Source organism: Fundulus heteroclitus, chromosome 16 (assembly GCF_011125445.2).
Source record: "Fundulus heteroclitus isolate FHET01 chromosome 16, MU-UCD_Fhet_4.1, whole genome shotgun sequence".
In the NCBI taxonomy this organism is placed as follows: Eukaryota; Metazoa; Chordata; class Actinopteri; order Cyprinodontiformes; family Fundulidae; genus Fundulus; species Fundulus heteroclitus.
Genome location: NC_046376.1, coordinates 8,717,699 through 8,740,340, shown reverse-complemented (window position 1 = coordinate 8,740,340; position 22,642 = coordinate 8,717,699). Strand labels below are relative to the sequence as shown.

At 43.5% G+C, this 22,642-nt stretch overlaps 1 protein-coding gene across 3 annotated transcripts; it reads right to left on the bottom strand.

Annotated features, from left to right (window-relative positions):
- Positions 1-1,993: 1,993 nt before the first annotated feature.
- On the bottom strand, positions 1,994-22,617 carry cdc27 (cell division cycle 27). 3 transcript variants are annotated; one of them, XM_036147922.1, is made up of 20 exons: positions 22,470-22,617; positions 15,340-15,415; positions 14,516-14,663; positions 14,308-14,433; positions 14,126-14,223; positions 13,395-13,540; positions 13,086-13,306; positions 12,906-13,005; positions 9,038-9,147; positions 8,850-8,949; positions 8,599-8,779; positions 7,448-7,620; positions 7,203-7,355; positions 7,013-7,093; positions 4,341-4,468; positions 4,127-4,244; positions 3,924-4,052; positions 3,731-3,805; positions 2,428-2,608; positions 1,994-2,387 (listed from the first exon to the last, which is right to left on the bottom strand). In XM_036147922.1, exons 1-20 carry the CDS (start codon positions 22,494-22,496, stop codon positions 2,329-2,331), a joined length of 2,430 nt encoding a protein of 809 aa, XP_036003815.1. In that variant the 5' UTR covers positions 22,497-22,617; the 3' UTR covers positions 1,994-2,328. The 3 variants fall into 3 exon arrangements, with proteins under 3 accessions (XP_036003815.1, XP_036003814.1, XP_036003813.1); XM_036147921.1 differs by having other exon boundaries at positions 1,994-2,367; positions 2,479-2,608; XM_036147920.1 differs by having other exon boundaries at positions 1,994-2,608.
- Positions 22,618-22,642: the final 25 nt, after the last annotated feature.

Sequence of the window (22,642 nt, the reverse complement as noted above, 5' to 3'; positions counted from 1 at the left end):
AGTCCAGAATCTGTGAAAAGCGTATTCTCCCAAGATCTCAGGAGCTCCAGAGGATCCTCCCACCAATCAGGTCACGCTCTCAGGTCATGTGACTCTGAAGTTATTAAAATCTCTCCAATCACAGTCTCTCACCGATGTCATTTCTCTACCAGTTACCATCCCCTCAGTTTTGAATGTGACTGTGCTTTCAGCCCCCCCACCACCATTAAAATTACCCAGAATGCCGTTGGATACCAGGTGCCAAACCGCCGCTCTGTCTGTGCCTGTCAGCTGTCAAAGTGCTTTGGAACAATAAAGTTTCTCTTGGCCCCAAGACTGTCTGTTGGTGATTATTTGAAAAGTGCCTTCTGGTGGTGGTTGCTGGCTGTTAAAGGGGACAGACATGTTTAATGACTTTTAGTTTCACATTTAAATCACTCAGTTGTGGTCTGTATAAAGTGCATATGCAACACTCTGGTCTGAATTCCTCTTTAATGTCGCTGCAGAGCTCCTCTTCTACCGCTGTTCTGAGGTGCATCTTAGAGCAACTCATCTTGGTACTGTCTCTTTAAATGTAAGTTATATAAATTCACGCCCTTACCCCCTCCAGGCTGCATTCTACTGCATAGACATAATATAAGAGTAGACCCCACATCGACCGCTTTCGCCTATGTGCGCTGACGAGATTTGGGGGCGCCATCTTGGGGCGGTCGACAGCTCAGCTCAGTGTTGACCAGGCGCAGAATCAATTTTAATCAACTATAACTCGTTGAATAAGTAATTTTGAAGTTGTTTTTTTTTTTTTTTTGCTTAAAACTTTAAACCCATAGCTATTAGAAGAAATGGTCCAGTGTGTTTAAACAATCTTAGGTTAACAGTAATAGAATGTTCTGACAGGATGTATGTATTTACACTGCAAAAAGAGAACTAAAATACATAAAATATTCTTGAAATGAATGTAATTGCCCTTGATTTGAGCAGGTCAATAAGATTTTTTGCCTATGGGATGAGTATTTTTACCCCTAAAACAAGATAATTAGATATACTGCACTTGAAATAAGATGACAGAGATGAATTGTTCCTATTTTAAGTGCAAAAATCTTATTCCATTGGCAAATAGTCATATTTACCTGCTCAAATCAAGGAAAAATAGTTTCATTTCAAAAAAGAATTTCTTATGTTTAGGTCTATTTTTGCAGTGTACATATATATGCTGTTTATTCACTAATGTCTTGGACGTGTAGACCTGTATCTCTCCATCTAATATTAGAAATCTCACATTCTAATCAAAAATATAAACAATATATTTTTTATCTTACTTGTGAAAAGTTATCCCTCAATCCCTGACGTAAATAGTCCCTCGATTTAAACAAAAATAAGCCGCACATTGCTGAGGCATCATTGATTCAGCAGGATAGGGTAGCAGGTCGACCGCCCCAAGATGGCGGCCGTAATTCCTGCACAGCGACAGTCAATGCGGGGTCTACTCTTATATTATGTCTATGTTCTACTGCACCCAATTCAGCCATTTTTGTAGTCTTCTGGGGGATGGTGTTAGCAATTATGGTGAGGGGGAAAAATGTCGGATTCACAAAATTAGTCAGCCATAAGTCCATGATACACCAAATACTGTGGCGTAATTGTTAAAAAACAAAACATAAAACATACAATAGGGAATAAAGAAAACTAAACAGCTTTAAAAATATGACCTGAACAGAAAATAAAAATATCTACGCAGCTCCTGGACAAACTACATGCAACTTTTCTACTTCAAGGCTCCAAGTTCACAACTAAAATGTATTTAGGGCTTAAAAAAAAGGGGGATTTTGCATTTGTCCCCTGTAAAGGCAGAATTTTACAAAAAAATAAAATAAAAACGAGTGTTGTAAATGTGTTAAATGTTCAGACCGAGTGTTTACCAGCTCCCTCTGATGGTCAGGTGTTGTAACAGGACACCTGTTCAGGTGATGCTGTCACACACCTGCTTGGCAAGTGGAACAAAGAAGGCGGAAAGTAGTCAGCAGTGTTTACTTGTTTTATTGGTTTATTTCCATCAGGACGATAAAAAGAACATAAAAAAAACAGCTGTGATGTCACGGGGTTAAAGGGGGCGGGGCTTCAGGTCAGCAGCAGTCTGTTTCAGCCAGTCAGAGGACAGGGAGTGGGGGTTGGTGGGGGGGGACTGGGTGGAGCTAAACTTAAATTCTGTCTGTCGGCATGTTGCCTAGCAACGCCTCTCCTGACATTCGGAGGAGGCGAGCCCAAGCTGGAGGCAGGACAAACAGAGGAGGCGGGGCTAAAGAACATCGTCGCTCTCTGGCGTGTGGAGCTGCGTGTCGTCGGCGTCCGTCATGAAGCTGCTGTCCTGACTGTCGTCCACTTCCGCCACTGCAGGGACACAGAGGGAAACAGGGGGGGGGGGGCAGGTTGGACACCAGAGGTGAGAGACAGGTGGCGCAGAGACAGGTAAGAAAAGGAGACGGGTGGAGCAGGCCGTACCTTCGTCCTCAGGCAGGTATCGCTTATCGATGGCTTCTTTGATCTGATTGTTGGCTCCTTTAGGGTCCAGATCCATGGCCCAGCTGAAGTTCATCAGAGCCAGGTGGGTCTGACCTAGCTTCTTATACACCTGTTGGGGAGAAGAAAGGCCATACAGGTAAACAACTATTCAGCTGGAAACACAACCCCTGAACCTTTCGATACGTGATCCTGGCTCAGCAGATGCACAGGGGCTGAATTTCTCTGCAGAGAAATCCAGAATCAAGCTTTGAACCGAGACTCCAGGAGTTAAGCGCATACAAGAACTGAGACATTTGTTCTATAATCGAAGAGGCAGGAACTAGGGCTGAACGATTTTGGAAAATAATCTAATTGCGATTTTTTTCCCTTAATACTGCGATTTAATGCAATTTTTTTCCCCAGTTTAATTTATCATGTGTTTTTAAACATATACAAACAATAAATCAACTTGTTTCCTCGCTGTGCAAATTAGTTGCTAAAAGACCCGCAGCATCTAAACTCAGAGCAGAAATGATTGCATTCTGCCTACAATATATTTCAACCAAAATTGCAATTTTGACTTTTCTCTGCATTAACCACAAGCAACATAAATGGCGTCTAAATAAAGATGTTTGTAAACAAGGACTATTTTAAAAAAGAATTTTTAATGTTTCTGTTAAATCAGAATATTATTCAAGAGAACAGCTTTTAATTGATTTGGACATCAATCCTTGTTGAACATAAAGTCCAACCAACAAGCAAGTCTATGTATTAAACTGATTGACCTGTACCTAATAATATGTATGATTATATAAACTCTAAAACAACTAATAAAATTAGATTATCTCACTGCTGCAACTGTCTTCCCTTCCATGTGGAGGCAAACCCACTTTAAACATTTTACTGACACCTAATGGACGTGTCTAATTCCCTGATTGTTACATAGCCAAAAATTGCAGACTCTGCGATTTGGAAATTGCGATTTTTTTAAATCGCGATTATATTGAAAATGCGATTAATTGTTCAACCCTAGCAGGAACCAAGTTCTTTGTGAGCTGGATCAGCTCTGGATTTGAGTCCAGAAAGCCGTTTGGTCTCGAGATCAGTGGTCGGAACCGCGGCTGTAGAGAACTTCCTGATGAACGGGACCCAGAAACAGGATTCAAACCCTGACGGTTCCACCAAAGGTCTTCGTGGTCCGATTCTCCGACAGATCAGAGCAGGCAGCCGACCGAACAGAACCAACTCCTACCTTTCCTATGAGGAAGTAAACCAAAGACTCTTTGGGAACGATCTGCTTCAACTCCTCCAGCTCCTGAAGGGCGGCCTGCAGGGAGAGACAGCTCTGAGTGGCGCACATCGATTTAGACGGGTTCGCCTGTATAAATCGGTTCTGATCGGGTCCGATCACCCATCTCTGCGTCGGCTGATCGAGTCTAGGTTACCTTGTACTTATCGTTGGCAAACAGGATGGAGGCTCTGTGGAACTTGCAGAGCGGGTTCTTGGGGTCGATGCCAATGGCTCGGTTTAGGGTCTCTAAGGCGGCGTCGGACTTCTTCAGAGCGTGCTGCACCTGAACACAGAGAGAGAGAGAGAGAGTTAGCGCCGAGCTGCACACAGACCGATAGCTGCAGCTCGCGTACGCACCACTCCGATGTGGCAGAGCAGCACGGAGCTCTGAGGGTTGATGCTCAGCGCTTTCTTGAAGTGGATCTCTGCCAAGTTGAACTTCTCCTGTTTATAGTAAATCATGCCGAGGCCGTACCTGGAGACGTGAACACAACAGGTGTTAACAGGTGTGCACTCCGTGTGTGTGTGTGTCCCCCCCCACCCCTCCTGTGCGCTTCCACGGTTAGCGTACCAGGCGTTGTAGTGTCGGTTGTTCACTCTGATGGCGTTCCTGAAGCAGGCCAGAGCTCGGTCCAGCTCCTCGGTCAGAACGAACTCGTGACCCAGCAGAGTGTAGGCGTACGCAAAACCTGGGTCCACCTGAGGACAGACGGGTAGGCGACAGGGATGTTGAGACATGTGGATCAGAACCATCTGAGCGCAGAGGTCCAAGCTGCAGCTTCTTTCTCGTGTTTCCACCCTTCGTGGAAAATTGTGCAGCTTAACGATTTTGGATCTAATCTAATTGCGATTTTTTTCTTAATATTGCGATTTAATGCGATTTTTTCCCATTTTAATTTATCATGTGTTTCAAAACATATACAAACAACAAATCAGTTTGTTTCCTCACCATGTGGATTAGTTGCTAAAAGACCCGCAGCATCTAAACTCAGAACAGAAATGATTGCGTTCTGCCTACAATATATTTCGATCAAAATTGCAATTTTGACTTTTCTCTGCATTAACCACAAGCAACAAAAATGGCGTCTAAATAAAGATGTTTGTAAACAAGGACTATTTAAAACAAGAACTTTTAATGTTTCTATTAATCAGAATATTATTCAAGAGAACAGCTTTTAGTTGATTTGGACATCAATCCTTGTTGAACATAAAGTGCAACCAACAAACAAGTCTATGTATTAAACTGATTGACCTGTACTTAATGCTATGCATGATTATATAAACTCTAAAACAAGTAATAAAATTAGATTATCTCACTGCTGCAACTGTCTTCCCTTCCATGTGGAGGCAAACCCACTTTAAACATTTTACCAACACCTAATGGACGTGTCTAATTCACTAATTGTTACATAGCCAAAAATTGCAGACCTCTGCGATTTGGAAATTGCGTTATTTTAAATCACGATTATATTGAAAATGCGATTAATTGTTCAGCCCAACTTTAAACTGTTCGATCTGGTTCTGGTGTCAGATCACACCCAGCCAGGTCAGGGCTGCAGGTAGATGTTCCCAGCCCCCCTCCCACCTGAGCTCACTTTGTTGGAGCCATACATATTATGTCGATGCCTCATTATGTGCTGGAGCTGCCATATTGGATGGGTCTCTCCTCACTCTACGCTAGCATAAGAGCTAACGGGAGTAAACGAAGAGGAGGCAACTATACCTGTGTTTTGAGCAGCTTATGGTAGGAACAGCCAGTGTGGTGCAGACCACCGTTTTGGGCTGAGATTGGGTCAGAAGATGTTTTTTTACTAGTTGAGCACATTGCAGAGACCCAATTGAGAATCGAGAACCTTCATTTAATGCTCATGTCATTGCTGTCTCTGTTTTTCACTACCTAAGGAGTTACAGATGGCCTGGACCGGTTCTTTTTCCTAGGGGCTGAAGCTCCAGGCTTAGTGGCAAACAGAGTAAGATAATGGAGATTTTAAAGACCCCCCACGTTCACGCATTACAAAAACTGAGTGGACGTACGTGTGCATGAACAGCACAGAAAAATATGAAGAGTATTTACTGCTGTTGACATAAATTTAGCCAAACTTGTCTCTTTATCAAAATATAAAAAGTAATTAATTATACATTATTAATATGCCATACCATATGTCTGTCTTTCTTAAAGAGCTTAAAACTGAGGTTTTCGGCACGTATTTTTAATGTGAGACACCGTTCTGTATCATAACTGCATCTCTGCCGTTTGTAACAAACCAAACTGTGAAAATCTAGTAAAAATTTACAGATAAAAAAAGCACGAGGGACCCATCCAAGATGGCGGCCGCGCTGATACATCAGCTTGAATGAGCGGCGCCCACTGAGCTATATATATATATATATATATATATATATATATATATATATATATATATATATATATATATATATATATATATATATATATATATATATATATATATATATATATATCTATATATATATATATATATATATATATATATATAAAAAAAAATAATACACTGGAGTGCTGATTTTGCCGAAAAACTGAAGTCACTGGCCGCCATCTTGCTACTCCCTACTCTCCCAGAATCCCATAGGATTTGGTTGCAATAACAAGCAGTTTTCTGGCTGTGTGAAAACATTTCACAGGTAATTCTACAGTCAGTGGATGTACTAACACTATCAACTACTAGGAAATTAGGTGCTGAAATATTTTGCATGTTATTCATATAAAAAAAAATTATATATATATATATATATATATATATATATATATATATATATATATATATATATATATATATATATATATATATATATATATATATATTTAAATAGATAAAAAGCAAAATATTTCAGCACATGACTTTCTCAGTACTTGATAGTTTTAGAACATAAAAGTATATGGCATTTGACATTTTAAAAGTCTTAAGCCACCCCTGAACATGAGAAAATCCTCGTTATTCGATGCTGCAGCGCACATATTCCCTAGATACTGGAGGAAAATAGGGAGTACCAATATGGCGGCTGGTGGCTTCAAAGCGACTCGTTCTAACAGCGGCTATTAGCACTCCAGTGTATAATATAGCTCAGTGGCGGCGAAGCCACATTCTAAAACATGGACGCTGACACCAGTCCAAACAGCTGAGGCGTTCACGGACCGTACACGTGTTCCCAGGTATGACCAGCTACGACCTCCAGCCTAAAAAAAACACCTGAACATCAGCTCACCTGGATGGCTCTCTGGAAGAACTTGATGGCGATGTCATGCTCCCTCTGCAGGCTGAAACAGTTTCCTGCGACACACCAGGCCTATGGGGGGGGGGGGGGGGGGGGGGGGGGGGGGGGGAGGGGGAGGGACAGAGTTACCTGAGCAGCCAGCTCACCTGAGCCCACCTGAGCGGCCAGGTGCGCGCCTCACCTCAGGACAGTTCTTGTCCATGTCCGTCAGGTCTTTGGCCAGCGCCGACAGGGCCACGTCCTTCTGCAGGTGCCAAAGCGTGGTGGAGTAAATCTCCATGCCTTCCACTCGGTACGACTCGATCCTGCGCACCTCGCTGAACAGCCGCTCCGCCTGCGACACACAACCGCCACGACGGTCAGGCGACTAAACCCCCAACGGGCCGAACGGAGGCCCGACCGCCGGCATGGGTCAGGCGCACTCACCTGCATGTACTCTGCCAGCTCGAAGTAGGCCCGGCCCACGTGCGTGAGGACCCAGCCCGTGTTGTAGTGCTGAGGAGGAAGAGACGACAGGATGTTGATGGCCTCCCTGCAGCTGTAGGAGCACAGCGCCTGGTAGCCCCGCCCCAGTTCACGCAGCAACGCCATCACACTGTCTGAACACAAACACGACACCGTCAGAGCCCGGGTTCTGGCTCGGGTCCAACTCTCTTTTATTCCTGGTTTTTGTTCTGAAAGACAACCAAAAGGTGAAGAACCGACTAGGGCTGAACAATTAATCGCATTTTCAATATAATCGCGATTTAAAAAAAAACAACACAATTTCCAAATCGCAGTCTGCAATTCTTGGCTTTGTAACAATTAGTGAATTAGACACGTCCATTAGGTGTTGGTAAAATGTTTAAAGTGGGTTTGCCTCCACATCGAAGGGAAGACAGTTGCAGCAGTGAGATAATCTAATTTTATTACTTGTTTTAGAGTTTATATAATCATACATAGCATTAAGTACAGGTCAATCAGTTTAATACATAGACTTGTTTGTTGGTTGCACATTATGTTCAACAAGGATTGATGTCCAAATCAACTAAAAGCTGTTCTCTTGAATAATATTATGATTAATAGAAACATTAAAAGTTCTTGTTTTGAATAGTCCTTGTTTACAAACGTCTTTATTTAGACGCCATTTTAGTTGCTTGTGGTTAACGCAGAGAAAAGTCAAAATTGCAATTTTGGTTGAAATATATTGTAGGCAGAACGCAATCATTTCTGCTCTGAGTTTAGATGCTGCAGGTCTTTTAGCAACTAATCCACATGGCGAGGAAACAAATTGATTTGTTGTTTGTATATGTTTAAAAAGACATGATAAATTAAACTGGGGAAAAAAGAAAAGAAAAAAAAAAAAGAAAATCGCATTAAGAAAAAACATCGCAATTAGATTATTTTCCAAAATCGTTCAGCCCTAGAACCGACCCGTCACCGGGGTTCTGAGGCTCACCCGAACCACCAAACTGACACCTGAAGGTCTGGTGGTTCAGGTGCAGTTGGGTCAGGTGATCCTGACCAACAACACCAAGGAACCCTTTGTTTCCCCCATCGGCCCAAAAGAACCCGAGCAGCAGTGGAGCTGGTGGTACCTGCAGCGGCCCGCTGGTACTGGGGGATCCTGGTGTCTGGCTGGTTCGAACTGGGGTCCAGTCTCAGGATGTCCAGACTCTCGTTCAGGTTGCTGCTGTTTGCAGACTTTGCAGATTTACATTTGGTTTTCCGGTTGGGGATCTTCGTGGGAAACTTCATCTTTAGCTTCTTGCTGTTCTCCTGCAGAAACAGAACCGGCATTAGTGCACCGGAGCCCGGCAAGCAAAGCAACTCGGTGAGAGTGCGATACCTTGGCAGTGGAGCTGGCGCTGGTAAACAGTCTGGAGCTTCGTCTGGGCTGAACGTTAGGAGGACCAGACATACTGGGGCTGAGAACCTGAGGAGAACCACTGAGGGGACAGACAGATGGACAGGCGTTAAAAGACACACGGTGTCACATTCTGCTGCCGGAGCCCTGTGATTGGCTGACGTAGCTACCTGGTGTGAGGTGCTGAGGTCTGTGATTGGTTGAAGGGGATGGGAAGAACATCTCTGCTGTTCCCGCTCTGACTGAAGACGGACTTGGACTGACTGATCCTGGAGACGGTCTGGCAGAGAGACAGAGGCGAGATGCAGGCGGCACGATAAAAACAGCTGGAGTGAAATAATCTGACATCAATTACACGCCGTTTGTTTCCTGGTATTTACAGAGGAGGATTAATGCATGCGCCTCAGTTTGATGGCTTCTGATTCCAGGTCTGACTCAACATTTTTCAGTCCACTGCATCCATCGTAACTTTTTGAGAGTTTTAAGCCCTATTCGCACCAAATTAGTTTTACCAAGGGACCACATGTGATTTGTAATAATTACGGAGATTGTCTGCGTTTTTAATCCCGTGCGAATGCGCCATGTCAGTAATCTGTAAAGTCAAACTTCCCCCAACAATTACCTACTATATTTTGCTCTGAGGTCCTGTGATAATATTAATCTAGTGTTAATTATCGGCCACCGATAATTATCTACCAATTTCATGAAAATTATGTGTTCGGTGAATGCCGATCACTTTTCCCTCCTGCTTTGGAGTCTTCAGAGGATTTGTGTGCAGCGTAGTGGACCTACGCCCTTTATTCCATACAGCGAGGCAGCAAAAAATATAGCATTTCTGCCGTGTGGGACGTTTACACCGTCTGTGAAAGCGATGTTAAGTTTGTGACCTGCAACATTTGTAAAGAAAAAATACCTCGCGGGGAAAGAACGCTGAAGTCCTTCCACATAAACTTAATACGGCATTTAAAGAACAAGCACTTAGCGGAGCAGGGTGAGTTTTTGAGGTTAATTGCAGAGAATTAGAGAACGATGCAGTCACTGTTTCACAGCCCTGACTGAGCTCCACCAGACTGTGTACTCTCATGACGTCTATTTTATCATGTCGTTAGATCAATGCAAACATTTGTTTTTGAAGGTTCTTTTTGACTTGCAAAATGCTGTGATATTTATTTTAATTTCTGGATTATTTGGCTTGTTAAGAGCCCTAATGTTTTCAATCTGTTAAAGGCATACTATGCAACATTTTTCAGTTAATTAATGTGTTCCATACCGTTTTGGAGGATTAAATGAGTCATTTCAGGTCGAACAAAGGTTTTCTCGGCCGCCCTGGTGGTCTGTGGGGGAAATACCGTACTTGCAATTGCAGGAGACCTCTGCCCGCACACACAGGCTCAGAAGTCTCGTGTAAGACCGCGAGAGTCGGTCTTGCTTTACGGCGAGAACTCCATGTGTTTTTGCCCTGCCATTCACTATATGCACGCGCGAAAGCAACAACAAAGAACCGCGTGTTAACGTCAAATAAACATGCAAGCATATCGATTTTTTTTAAAATTATTATTATTATTTTTTCATTTTTTTGAATGTTGGCGAGGCGGTAGCGTAAGTTTGCCGAAGCGGCCGCCTCGCCAAGATAGCGCTGCGGGAAACCCTGATGTTCATACTTTCACTGTGTTAGTCATTGTTTGTACTGCCGTTTTTTCCACTTTTCGTTGCGTTCGCCTGTCTGCTAAGCTCAAAACAACCGCGCCTGGCTTGACGGAGAAACCAGAACAGCTGAGCATCTTTACGACAGTGCACTTTTACTTTCGCCCTCTGGGGGGAGCCTCACTGGAAAATCAACCCCGGTTGCATAGTATTTACCTGACTCTGCCAGATAGATTTGCTTCGCATATCCATCTGGAAACCTTCCGTTGAAGTAACTTTGGGAAGGGGCGAAAATACTGGTTAGCTGATTGGCCTATGTTGGTGATAGACGGGCCAAATGAACCAATCAGATTCGTCCTCGCTCTGTTACGAGCGACGACGAAAACACAACCACAAGCCAAGCTACTCTTGCTGCTGCAGGTAAAGGCTCGTTAGCTCAGCAAAGAAATACTCTGTAATTCCGATAAAACTTGCTCGATAGCCGCGCTAACGCTAGTTTCATTGGCTGAAGCCGCCATGTTCTTTAGACTGAACTGACGATCTTCTCGTTGCGTCACACCTCAACTCGCCTCAAAGCCATCGCTGATTGGACGTTCGTTTGGTGAACGGCTCCAAATTTTCTTTAACGGAGAGTAGCCAGACTGATCTGCGAGTGAAACCTTGAAAGCTCGCGAGATCAGGATGGTCTCACGAGGCTAGCATAGTATACCTTTAAAGATTGAAAACGCAAATGCATTTGTGGTGGCAGTTTTTTTTGTTGTTGTTTTCTTTTTGACTTTATTATCTCTGCAAACTATTTATATATTTTTTCTCTTGGAAAAAGTAGGTAAAAATGTTTTGTCTAAATAAATGTGATTTTTATGGCTCATTCTTCCAGGTTGCATAGCCTATAGTACTTATCAATTAAAATGAACAGCCAATCTATGTGATCGGCCTTTACTGGTAACCGGCAGCATAAAAACTGATCGCAGCATCAGTACATTAATCCAACGTGAACAGGCATCTCTGTGATTGGGACAGAATTAGGCAGTTTTCTTGTTTCCTGGACACATTTTTATTTGCGTCTTGGTAAACAATGGAGGCTACATTGGAGTGTTTAGAAAACCCTGGGTCCCTATCGGAAAACCAGCCCAGTAAGTAACCAGTAAGTAAAAAAAAGAGCCCAGAGACGTTTATAAGTGGACTGCTGGCTGCACTGCTGTTACACAGTCGCTCATATGCGCAATAAGCAGCAGAGATGTCCGTAAATTTCTGCAAATCTCAGGCTTTGGTTACCCTGTGTGAAAAAGATGACGTAGAGGGGTAACCGGTTTATTACATGAGGTCCCTTGGTAAAACTCATTCTGGCGAATAGGGCTTAAGATTATCGTCATTCGGATCATAAGTGTGGCAGACCAGTTTTCAGCCTGATCTGCGGCTCTCGTTTTCATCTCTGACTGGAACCCAGCCTCCCAAAACCTGAGGACATGCATGTAGTTCAGGGGTGTCAAACTCATTTTGGTTTAGGGGCCGCATTCAGCTTAATCTGATCTCAAGAGGGCCACACGAGTAAACTCATTGCAATATTAAATAGAAATAATAAATGTGGACTTGTTGTTGATTTTTATATTAAGTTAATTTCACTTTTACACAATATATTATGAATAACCTCAGCGTTTTTAGGAAAAGTATGTGCAATTTCAACAATACTTTTACTCAGTTAAACATTTACTTGTGCATTATGCATAAGAACTGATCACAGTGATTGTACAATGTTGAAAAACATTTATTCACATTTATTGGAACTTAAAAACACTGTCCTGCATGACAAAATACATCAAACAGATAAAAATTAAGAAATTATTTGAATTTTTCCACACCTGAAGCTTAATCTGCTAATTAAAACACAGCGCCCCTCGTGGACAATATAGGAACTGCATATTTACAATTAAACAAAGTACATGTTTTTTTTTCAATAATTGTTTTATAATTCTCTTCCTTTTATCTTGTGAAAGTCAAATCTGATGAGCTCTTTGTGGCATCTTATTGCCACATTGCCAGACAGGACACTTTTTTTATAATGATAATGCATTTAGCCACAGGGCCATATGTTTGACACCCCTGGTCTAGTTGCTCTTTGTAGCCTGGTTGAAACGTTCAAACGTTGAAGTGTGAGGCGAGAGCAAACTTTTATATGCGACCATCTCCGCAGGTGAAAGATTGTCTGGAAACACTCCGACACCTTCGTTAGACGCGTGTGAGCGGAGCTGCACGGCAGCGACGCCTGAAGACAAACTGTCCAGACAACACGCTTCTTCTCCAAACATCCGGCCTTTACGACCAGCCAGAAGCCCGGACCCAAACGGTTCCGTAGGCTTTAATGCAGGTATTGAAAGAGAAAACAAGAGTGCGTACCTTCTTGCTGGAAGCTGTTGTTTGTGTTTCCATTGTAGCCGAGTAGTTCTGCAGATATGTGGGATCACTAGGGCTGGACTCCAGGGGCAGGATGCCGAAGCTGCAGAGGAAGCACAGCAGAGATAAAAAAAGGGGAGGAGCCAACAACACCTGAGCAGCGAGCTGGGTCAGCGCACTCACCTGGGCGTCAGGGGGGTGAGGGCTGTAGGACCGCCCAGTAAACTCCGCCCACTCTTGGGTTTGTTCTGTTTAGCGAGCAGCGTGGCAGCCGACGCCATGGAAACGGTGTTGCCCAACAGGGAGGCAGCGTCCGGGGAGATGAGCGAGGAATCGATGTATGAAACCGACAAATCAGACGCCAGCTTTCCGCTCGACGACTCCAGGTTCAGACGATTCAACTCCTGAAGGAGAGGAACTGGCGTGAGGAAAAGCTGCAGATACTCCAGTGAGGGTTACCCATCATGGTCGTCACCGCGGGGGTTCCCGTACCAGAGTGTCCTGCGGCGTCTCCATCAGTGCAGTGTCGAGGCGGTGAGATGGGTTCTGGGCGGGGCTTATGTGCGGAGGGGGCGGGGCTAAAGACGAGTTCTGCAGAGCCGACAACCTGAACACCTGGTCCGGATCGGGCTTCTCTCCTGGAATAAAGGCCACAGCGTTTTGTGAACAGGGTGCTTGCTCTTTTTCCAAATTTAAATTTTTTAAAACTGATATTTTTTTTCCCCAAGACCTTAACTTTATGTACTTGTATACTTGTGTGCCTACTGCCTACTTCATTGGTTGACATTGTACAAACTGTTTATTAGAAATGTTAATTTTTATAGGCTAGTATTCAATGAACAAATGCATTATTCACAGTAAATTATGCTTTTACTGATGAAAACGTGAAAACATGAAAATCACAAGTACATGAATTTCACATCAAACAAGTATTTGATTCCATTAGGCTAATACAGTACGTGACCAGTTAGTAAAATTATAGTTTTATAGCCTACCTTCCTATTTCTCATTTCACAATGCCTTTGAGCATACTGTAAAATTCTACCATACATTTTTTTTCCCCATACTTTATTAAGACTTTAAAACAAAATTCAAGACTTTTCAAGGTCTGGAAAACAGCGTTTCAAAATTCCATACTTATTAAGACTTTCAAGACTTGCGCAAGCACCCTGTGTGAAGTCACATGATCGCGCGGCGTGTGGGTGGGGGTGCGTTTCCCTTACCTAGGTGACAGAGGTTCTGAAACGGCGACCAGAGGAAAGGGTTGAGAGTTAAACTTCTCTGGAAGCACTCGGCACCTTTAGCAGCGCGGTCCGTCTTACTGCGCAGAAAACACGGGACAGGAATCAAGCAGCAGGAACGTCTCACAGGGGGCAGAAACGCGGCGGCGGAACCGGCGGCTCACCAGTAAATGTGTCCCAGTAACGACAGCGTGTAGGAGGCGGAGTCTCCAAACTCTGTGATGATGTCATCCTGACTCTTCTGCTTGTTCAGGACCCCGCCAATCAGAACCTGCTCTCCCTCAGCGAGCCTGAGACAGACAGGTAGAGGGGGTTGAGAGACAGATCCTGTTTTCTAGTTGGACTATAAAACACGACCTAAGCCCGTCTTACTTGCTGAGTTCCACGCAGCACTTGGCCAACAGGAATCGAACCTGCGGCGTGGAGCAGGTGTGCGCCTTCAGCAGTCGGTACGCTTTGTAAGGTTTCCCCGAGCGGTAATAACACGTAGCCAACAGGTAGAGGGCCTCCTCTGAACGCACTGAGAAAGAGAGACGGGTAATCAGACAGACGGGTAACCAGACAGACTGGTAGCCAGCCAAATAGACAGACGGGTAACCAGCCAAACAGACAGACAGACGGTTAGCCAGCCAAACAGACAGACAGGTAACCAGCCAGCCAAACAGACAGACAGGTAACCAGCCAGCCAGACAGACTGGTAACCAGCCAAACAGACAGACAGACGGGTAGCCAGCCAAACAGACAGACAGACGGGTAGCCAGCCAAACAGAGAGACGGGTAACCAGACAGACAGACAGACCGGTAACCAGCCAAACAGACAGACTGGTAACCAGCCAAACAGACAGACTGGTAACCAGCCAAACAGACAGACGGGTAGCCAGCCAAACAGACAGGCGGGTAGCCAGCCAAACAGACAGACAGGTAACCAGCCAGCCAAACAGACAGACCGGTAACCAGCCAGACAGACTGGTAACCAGCCAAACAGACAGACGAGTAACCAGCCAAACAGACAGACAGGTAACCAGACAGACACACAGACGGGTAACCAGACAGACACACAGACGGGTAACCAGACAGAGACACAGACGGGTAACCAGACAGACACACAGACGGGTAACCAGACAGACAGACGAGTAACCAGACAGACGGGTAACCAGACAGACAGGTAACCAGAAAAAGAGACAGACGGGTTTTACCTTCAGCGTAGAGTCTCTCAGCAAGGAACACAGCATCCACATAGGCATAGTGGTTGAGCGCCTGCCACACTGCAGCCTGAATGGAGACAGAACCAGAACCAGAACGCCCATCAGATAAAACAGAATAAGTCTTTTTTTGTCCAACTGAGAGGTGAATCGTCTTTGTTTCACCAACATGGAAGACCAGTCACAAAAAAAGACGTAGTTTAAGAATCTAAACATTAACACCTAATAAATACTTAAAGTTGTGTCGTATAGCGGTTCCTTTTGTTGCTGTATGATGCAGCTGACTGGACTACCAGAAGACAACTTGACTCCCTCCACAAGGTAAGATACAAGACTTCTTTGCTACAGAAGCGTGTTGTTCACAGGACCCAAAGCACATTCATAGGGAGGAAAAGTGTGAAAAAACTGGGACAACCACAGCCTGAATGTGCTTTTCTTAACAAGCTTTATCAGTAGTGAACCGAGGCTGGAGTCAGTGCCTCCAGAACCACCAAACAAACGGATCCTCACACGGGCTACAAGCTTAGGCTGAGGCTAAAAAGAACCAGACCATTGTCCAGAGGTCCAAAATCCTCCTGTGGTTCAAAGTAAAGTTTGCATTTCGTTTGGAAATCAATTAAGCCACTCTACTCGTGCTATAGATATAGAAAAAGCTGCAGCATATAATGAGAATATCATCAAAGGTTTTCACTTTCTAACAATGTTTGATTTTACAATGTTTTATTTTTTCAATATCATTACAAAGCTGTCACTGGTTTAGCTCCATATTATTCAACCAACTTTTTACCAAAACAGAAAGTTTTGAAAAAAGTAAAAAAAAAAAAACGGGTGCTTGCTGAACTCTGAAGGGGGCGGAGTTTAATGACGGAGTGTTCCTGGGTCTGCGTTGTGATTGGTTGGAAGTAATAACTGTAATATTAACCTACATCATTGGCTAGAATGCAAAAGTAAGGTAAACTGTTCTTATCATGAAAAAGTCCTTTATAAGCTTTGCAAAAATGATTTTACATGACGATGCAACGCCTGAAACAACACGGAGTCATGGATGAGGATGAAGGGAACACAAACACTAAATACCCTGATCGGATTGAAATGTGTTTGGATTAAAAGCAAAGAAAGTATTCCTAATGCATCGTTTATATGGACTCAATCATGACGTGTGATTACAGCACCGAAAGTCCGACTTTCACAAAAAACAACCTTTTTTTTACTTCTGTCCACGCGTGAAAACTACAAACGCAGAGGTGTGTTGGTGCTGAGTGCATAGAATGGACCCACTTCAGGTTCTGAGAGTGACTGAGGCGGTATTGCTTTCAATAACTAGGCTACAGGTTTAGCAACACATGCTAATGCAGTTCCTACATCACAGGATGAGGGTGGAAATGATCATCCTTCAATGTAGCTGTTCGCTTTGTCCTGATCCGACTGACATAATCAGCGTTTAGATTGGCGCTGATCAGATTACGGACCCGCATAAACCAACTCCATCAATCAGAACGCAATTTGGTTCCGATCGATAAGAATAATTTGCCGATTAAGCTTCAGGTTTTCATTTGTTGGCAAAGCCTGAGTGAAGACACTGAAGGGAGAGAGGAGCAGGGCTCTAAACTAACATCAATAATCTTTAAGTATCCAGAGTGAAGTTTTGGTGAGACCCACATAAGACGCAGACAAACAATTTTAGAGAAACTAAAAACAAGCATCTTTAGAGGACACCAAAGACGAAAAAGTGTCAGACGAAAAAGTATTAAACACCCTTTTTGACTCTTTGAAGAAAAATTATAATTACTTCCAATCTGGTCAACATAAAGTTTTGCATTTGAAGCTAAATGTTTTACTATTTAATATTATTCTGACAGAAATCCTAAGTAGCAACCTGTTTCATCAAGAACCAAATCTCACACAGATTCAGACGTAACAGTGGAACGCACCGGCAACACTCCTGAGAAGCTAAACTACTGTCTGATCAGATGCGACTGATTGATTTTGTGCGCTTATTTGCTCTGCAAGTCCAAATGTTTTATTTTAGAATAAATAGGTGTGGATTTAAAATATCGTTTTGTCCAATTCGTCAGAAAAATAACTGCCCGATTAATCGATTATTAAAATAATCGCTACCCGCAGCCCTCTTCAAATCATAATTTTATTTTTATTTTTTTGTGTAAGTTGATATCAATGTGAGTAACTGTGTTAGATGGACAGATATGGCTTTGTATAAATCGCAAACTTGAGAATTTAATTTAACAGAAATATCGTGGCAGAATGTGAAGTCGACAAACATTGCATCGTCATCAAAAACGTGGATATAACATTGTATGGTGATTCACACACATAGTTAAACGCAAACCAGCTCGCCACAAAATGTTCCATCAGGCAACCAAATAACCTTTAATCATGTCATCATAGTAACCGCAAAACAAAGTGGCTCAGGCTGCCTCAATCACCGTTAATATTGATGAATATCGTTTCACAGTGACACTTGGTTGAAGCTATACTTGGTAATCCTGTTCAGAAACACTTTTTGTCACAGCGGCTGAAATGGTCCTTCCATCCTGACAGCAGTAAATACATTATGTTTTCACAAAAAGGAGGTTAAAAATGTAGATGTGTGGAGCTGCACATAGTCATAATAAAAGAGTAGACGCGTCATTAGGCGGGTTCTTCCTATGCTGCGATGCGTCAGAGCGTCCGCCATCTTAAATGTGGCAAATCTGCAGTTACTCAGTCACTTAAACAGTATCAGAGGGACTTTATTCTCTGAATATACTTTGTATTGGTAGTATTTTTGTTTTTGTAATATTACAAGTTTATTTTTGTATCCCTTTAGCTTCATTCTCCTGCATGTATTCTCCTAAAGAATAAAAATATTTAAAATAATCTAACCTGACCCTATTACTCCAGGAGTGAAATAATTCTGCAAACTGTGACTATTCTGGAAATGTTCCCGGTTAATTCTCATAATATGACGTTTTTCTCATAACATTATCGCTTGTTTGTTTGTTTTTTGTTCTTTATTGACCTAGGACTTTTTTTTTTCTCATATTATTAATTTTACCTCTTTAATACTCCCCCAAAAAGCCTGTTCCTAAAGGTTCACATGTGACATGGTATTATGAAATAATGAAGACCACAATGTTTATATTTAACAAATTGATCCTTTATATATATATATATATATATATATATATATATATATGTGTGTGTGTATTCTTCTCTGATTCACGTTCACAATAACAGAACTCAAATTTTTTTCTGCCACATACAATATGGCGGTGATGTTGAAGTGCAAACCTGCGCCCTATGACGCGTCTACGTATATGATGTCTATGGAGCTGCAGGCCTGTAAGAACTAGAAACAATCGGTCCTCTCCATCAACAATCACGTATATTCCTGTCAAACCTAGAGGTACGGTCCGGACTACTTTGGTTCAGAGTGTGTGCCCCCCCCCACAAGAAGGTCAGGGAACGCGTTATCTAAATTATTATACATCTGTGCACGTTCACAGTTAATTTTTTTTTTTAATTAGCCTTTCTAAATAGCCCCATATCGTATCCTGAGCTATTTCTGTCTCTTGGCTCCACAGAACAGGGTAGAAATTAGGAACCTGCAGAGCTCAGTTTAGCGACGTCTCCGAGGCAGCTGCGACTCCTGCAGCCTCTCTGCACCACACACTGACGGGTGTGCGGTGGGAAATGTAGGAATTTGTCACAAGAAAAAGACGATAAGTGCGCCCAACTATGACGTTTAAAACGTCCAGAGAGTCAGCGTGGTGCAACCAGGTGTGCAGCAGCCTTTAACGTTTCTCCTAAGCCGAGTTATCAGTCCTTTACTTTCAGCTCAGAGTCACCTGGGTTCACACGCAGGTAAACATAATTTACCTGCCTTGGTAAATGTTTCTGCGTTTTTTTTTAAAACTTAGTTTCTGAGGATGGCTGCACTTAAAAATTCCCACCAAGTCGGGAGCGCTGAGCGTCTCCCAGCGGCGTCTGTTCTGATGGGGTAACATGAGGCATTCATTAAAGAGAAACGTTTAGAAATTACCCAGAATTCTCCCTGAATCAGTGTCGCTTGTGTCGGCAGCGCGGGATCCAGCGGGATAAATGCAATAAATGCGTTCTTCTGATGTGTTGCGACTGAAAAAGGAAGCTTCTGTTTATTTCACGTGCCGGCCCTGATTACTTACAATAAACGGAGAACATTTGCCTGATACAAAATATGAGGTAGATCACGCTGTTTAAACTTGTTTATTATAGACATTAACGCTCAATGGAGCACGTTCAACAACTAAAACACCTCTATGGTCATTTTCAGATGTCCTAAAAAAAATACCATTTGCTCTAATTGGTGCAAATCACCAAAAGTCTGTCTGTTGGAAACAAAAATCCACCTTGCTGGGTCCATCCCTGAAATAAGATGACTTCTTTATTCTTGAAAACACATTTTTGTTGCCTGATAGACCCCAGAATGGATCAAAAACAGATCCCAAATGTATTAAAATTAACATTTAATGAAGTTACGTTCAAAACCATTCTAAACTGACAGATCTGGCTTAAAAACAGAGACAGACAATGGCTGGTCATATTCTGTGATATTAAGTGGACTCTAGCGGGATAAGTCAACAGAACCTGAACAATAACCTGGCCGGAGCATTGAGACACAATCACCATCATACATTTTTGTTTCATCTCTGAACCACACAGCAGCAGAACCTTCAGGTCTGATGAACCCACAGCAGCACATAAAACCATGATGGCCTGTAGCCCAACTGCATGTTGGTGAAGATTCTCAGTCATCCAGGTCATGATTAATCCAAAAAAAAAAAAAAAAAAAAAGGTTAAAAAATAAAGCTGGACTTCCTAGAGTCTTTAAAGGCAGACCTTTTTATTATCAGAGGCTCCTCTCCTGTGGAACCAACTCCCAGTTTTGGTCCGTGAGGCAGACACCCCGTCTACTTTTAAGACTAATCTTAAAACTTTCCTTTTTGACAAAGCATCTAGTTAGAGTGGCTTGTGTTACCCTGAGCTACCTCTATACTTATGTTGCTATAGGCTTAGGCTGCTGGAGGACATCAGGGTCTATTTTTCTCACTCTGCCGAGTTCTCCTACTATTCTCCAATTTGCATTGTTTGTTTTTATTTCAACTTTTAACTTTTTGTTCTCTGTCATTTTTCTCTTTAGAGAAGGTACACCTGGTCTGGCGTTCTGTTAGCTGTGACATCATCCAGTGAAGATAGATCATCCTCTATTACCATCTAACATAGAAAGTACTCCTGGGTCAACGTGAGCTTCTGTGCTTTCTGTGTCTCTGCTCTGTCTTCTCTAAGCCCCAGTGGGTCGAGGCAGATGAGCGTTCACACTGAGCCTGGTTCTGGTTCTGCTGGAGGTTCTCCTCCCTGTTAAAGGGGAGTTTTCCTCTCCACTGTCGCTTCAAGCATGCTCAGTATGAGGGATTGCTGCAAAGCCATCAACAATGCAGACGACTGTCCACTGTGGCTCTACGCTCTTTCAGGAGGAGTGAATGCTGCTTGGAGAGACTTGATGCAACCTGCTGGGTTTCCTTAGAGAGGAAACTTTCTGACCAATTTGTATAATATGATTGAATTTGACTTTGGAAAGTGCCTTGAGATGACATGTTTCATGAATTGGCGCTGTATAAATAAAATTTAAATTAATTCTATTCTGAAGTCCATTTGTTTTATTTATTTTTTTAACCATTTTTGGATCTGCAACTGCATTCAAACCCATTCCATCAGAAGGTTCTTAAACGGGCTCATGTTCACCATGAAAGGATCCCCTCCTTGCTGGTGTCAGCCCAGACAGTGGTGGCTCTGTTAAAATAAACGCAATCAATCCAAGTAAGCCCAGTTACGCCGCTGATTTATTATTAGCTGGTTTCTGGACAGAACAACCTGCTGAAACCCACACCAGAAGTGAGCTCAACTGCTTCTCCTGTCCCTGGCCAGAAAGAGTTTTATTGAATTCCTGTGGTCTCGTCTGTTTACTATAAACAACAAAAGGGGGGATTCTCCAGACCTTGACCCAACCAAAAACCCAGGTTTCACCGATCTCTTTTCGTTCTACTCTGATTAAACTCTCCTTTGTGTGTCCACCATAAACAGCCTGTTCTGCAGGGACACTCAGACGAACGACTGCCCTGTCACCTGCACACCTCTCCAGGTGAGCGTCAACAGCGTCGGCTAGCTGACGTTAGCCGCAGCGGCTAACCAGCTGCGGGCTAATTCGGTCCTGTCCGGAGGATCTGGCCTCAGCCTGGACCCAAGGAACAGGGGGATCTGCCTCAGAGGAACAGAACCGGGCATGTGGCAGGGTTCTCGGCTGTATCCTGCGACCTGAAGCCGGCAGGGGGACGCCAGTACCCGGTAGCAGCAAGCTAAAGGTTAGCCCCGCGGGGCTAGCCAGGCTGTGGCTCAGAACTCTGTTTAAAATATGACATATTATGTAAATTAGGCCTATAAATCAAATGGTATCAATAATATTATCGTATTTATAAATGAAACTCGGTCTGCTGACGGGTTCGGCAAAGGAGCATTCAACCAAACAATGTGATTCTGGTGTAAAAACTGGACTTAAAAGTGGCTTCTGAGTCTCAGGCGTCCAGAACAGAAACGTTCAACCTCAGCCGGTTTGACGCTTCCTTCGCAGAACCAATGTGTTCAGAACATCCCTGACATTTTAAAAGAAAAAGAAAAAAAAAACCCACAGCACAACTAAGATCGGCACCGAATATAAACACAGAACCATCCATGCCTGGAAAGATCAAAGGATCCACACTAGTCCGTGGATTTATTTCCTGGCCGCAAAGAACATCTTTATCCGAATGTTTTTTTTAAAAGAGTCTGGCTGTATCCTCTGGGTCAGTTAACACTCAGATAAGGGACTTATAACATCCGTTCGGGTTGAACCCAGGAATGGAGGCTGCCGGACCGCTGGTGAAGCCGAACTATGTGGACACGAACAGGCGAAACAACCAGGAAAGCTCCGGGCCAAGCCGCGGCCTGGTGCGGGGAGAAGCTCTCCGAGCGCGGACTGAAGCAGCCGCCGAGGCCGGCTCCACAACTCTGCCCTCCCGGGTCATGACAGCACTGGTACACGGTGTTCCTACCTGGACAGGTTCCTGCAGCACCGTCATCCCGCTTCCACACGCCGTCTATCGGCTCCGTTTGTCCGTGTCTTTCTTCACTTCACTCTCTGGAGGAGCTCCGGACGAACATTTGAATGCACCGACCGTTACCTGCCGAGTACAGCCGAAGAGTTCCGAGGCGTCCCGAAGACAAG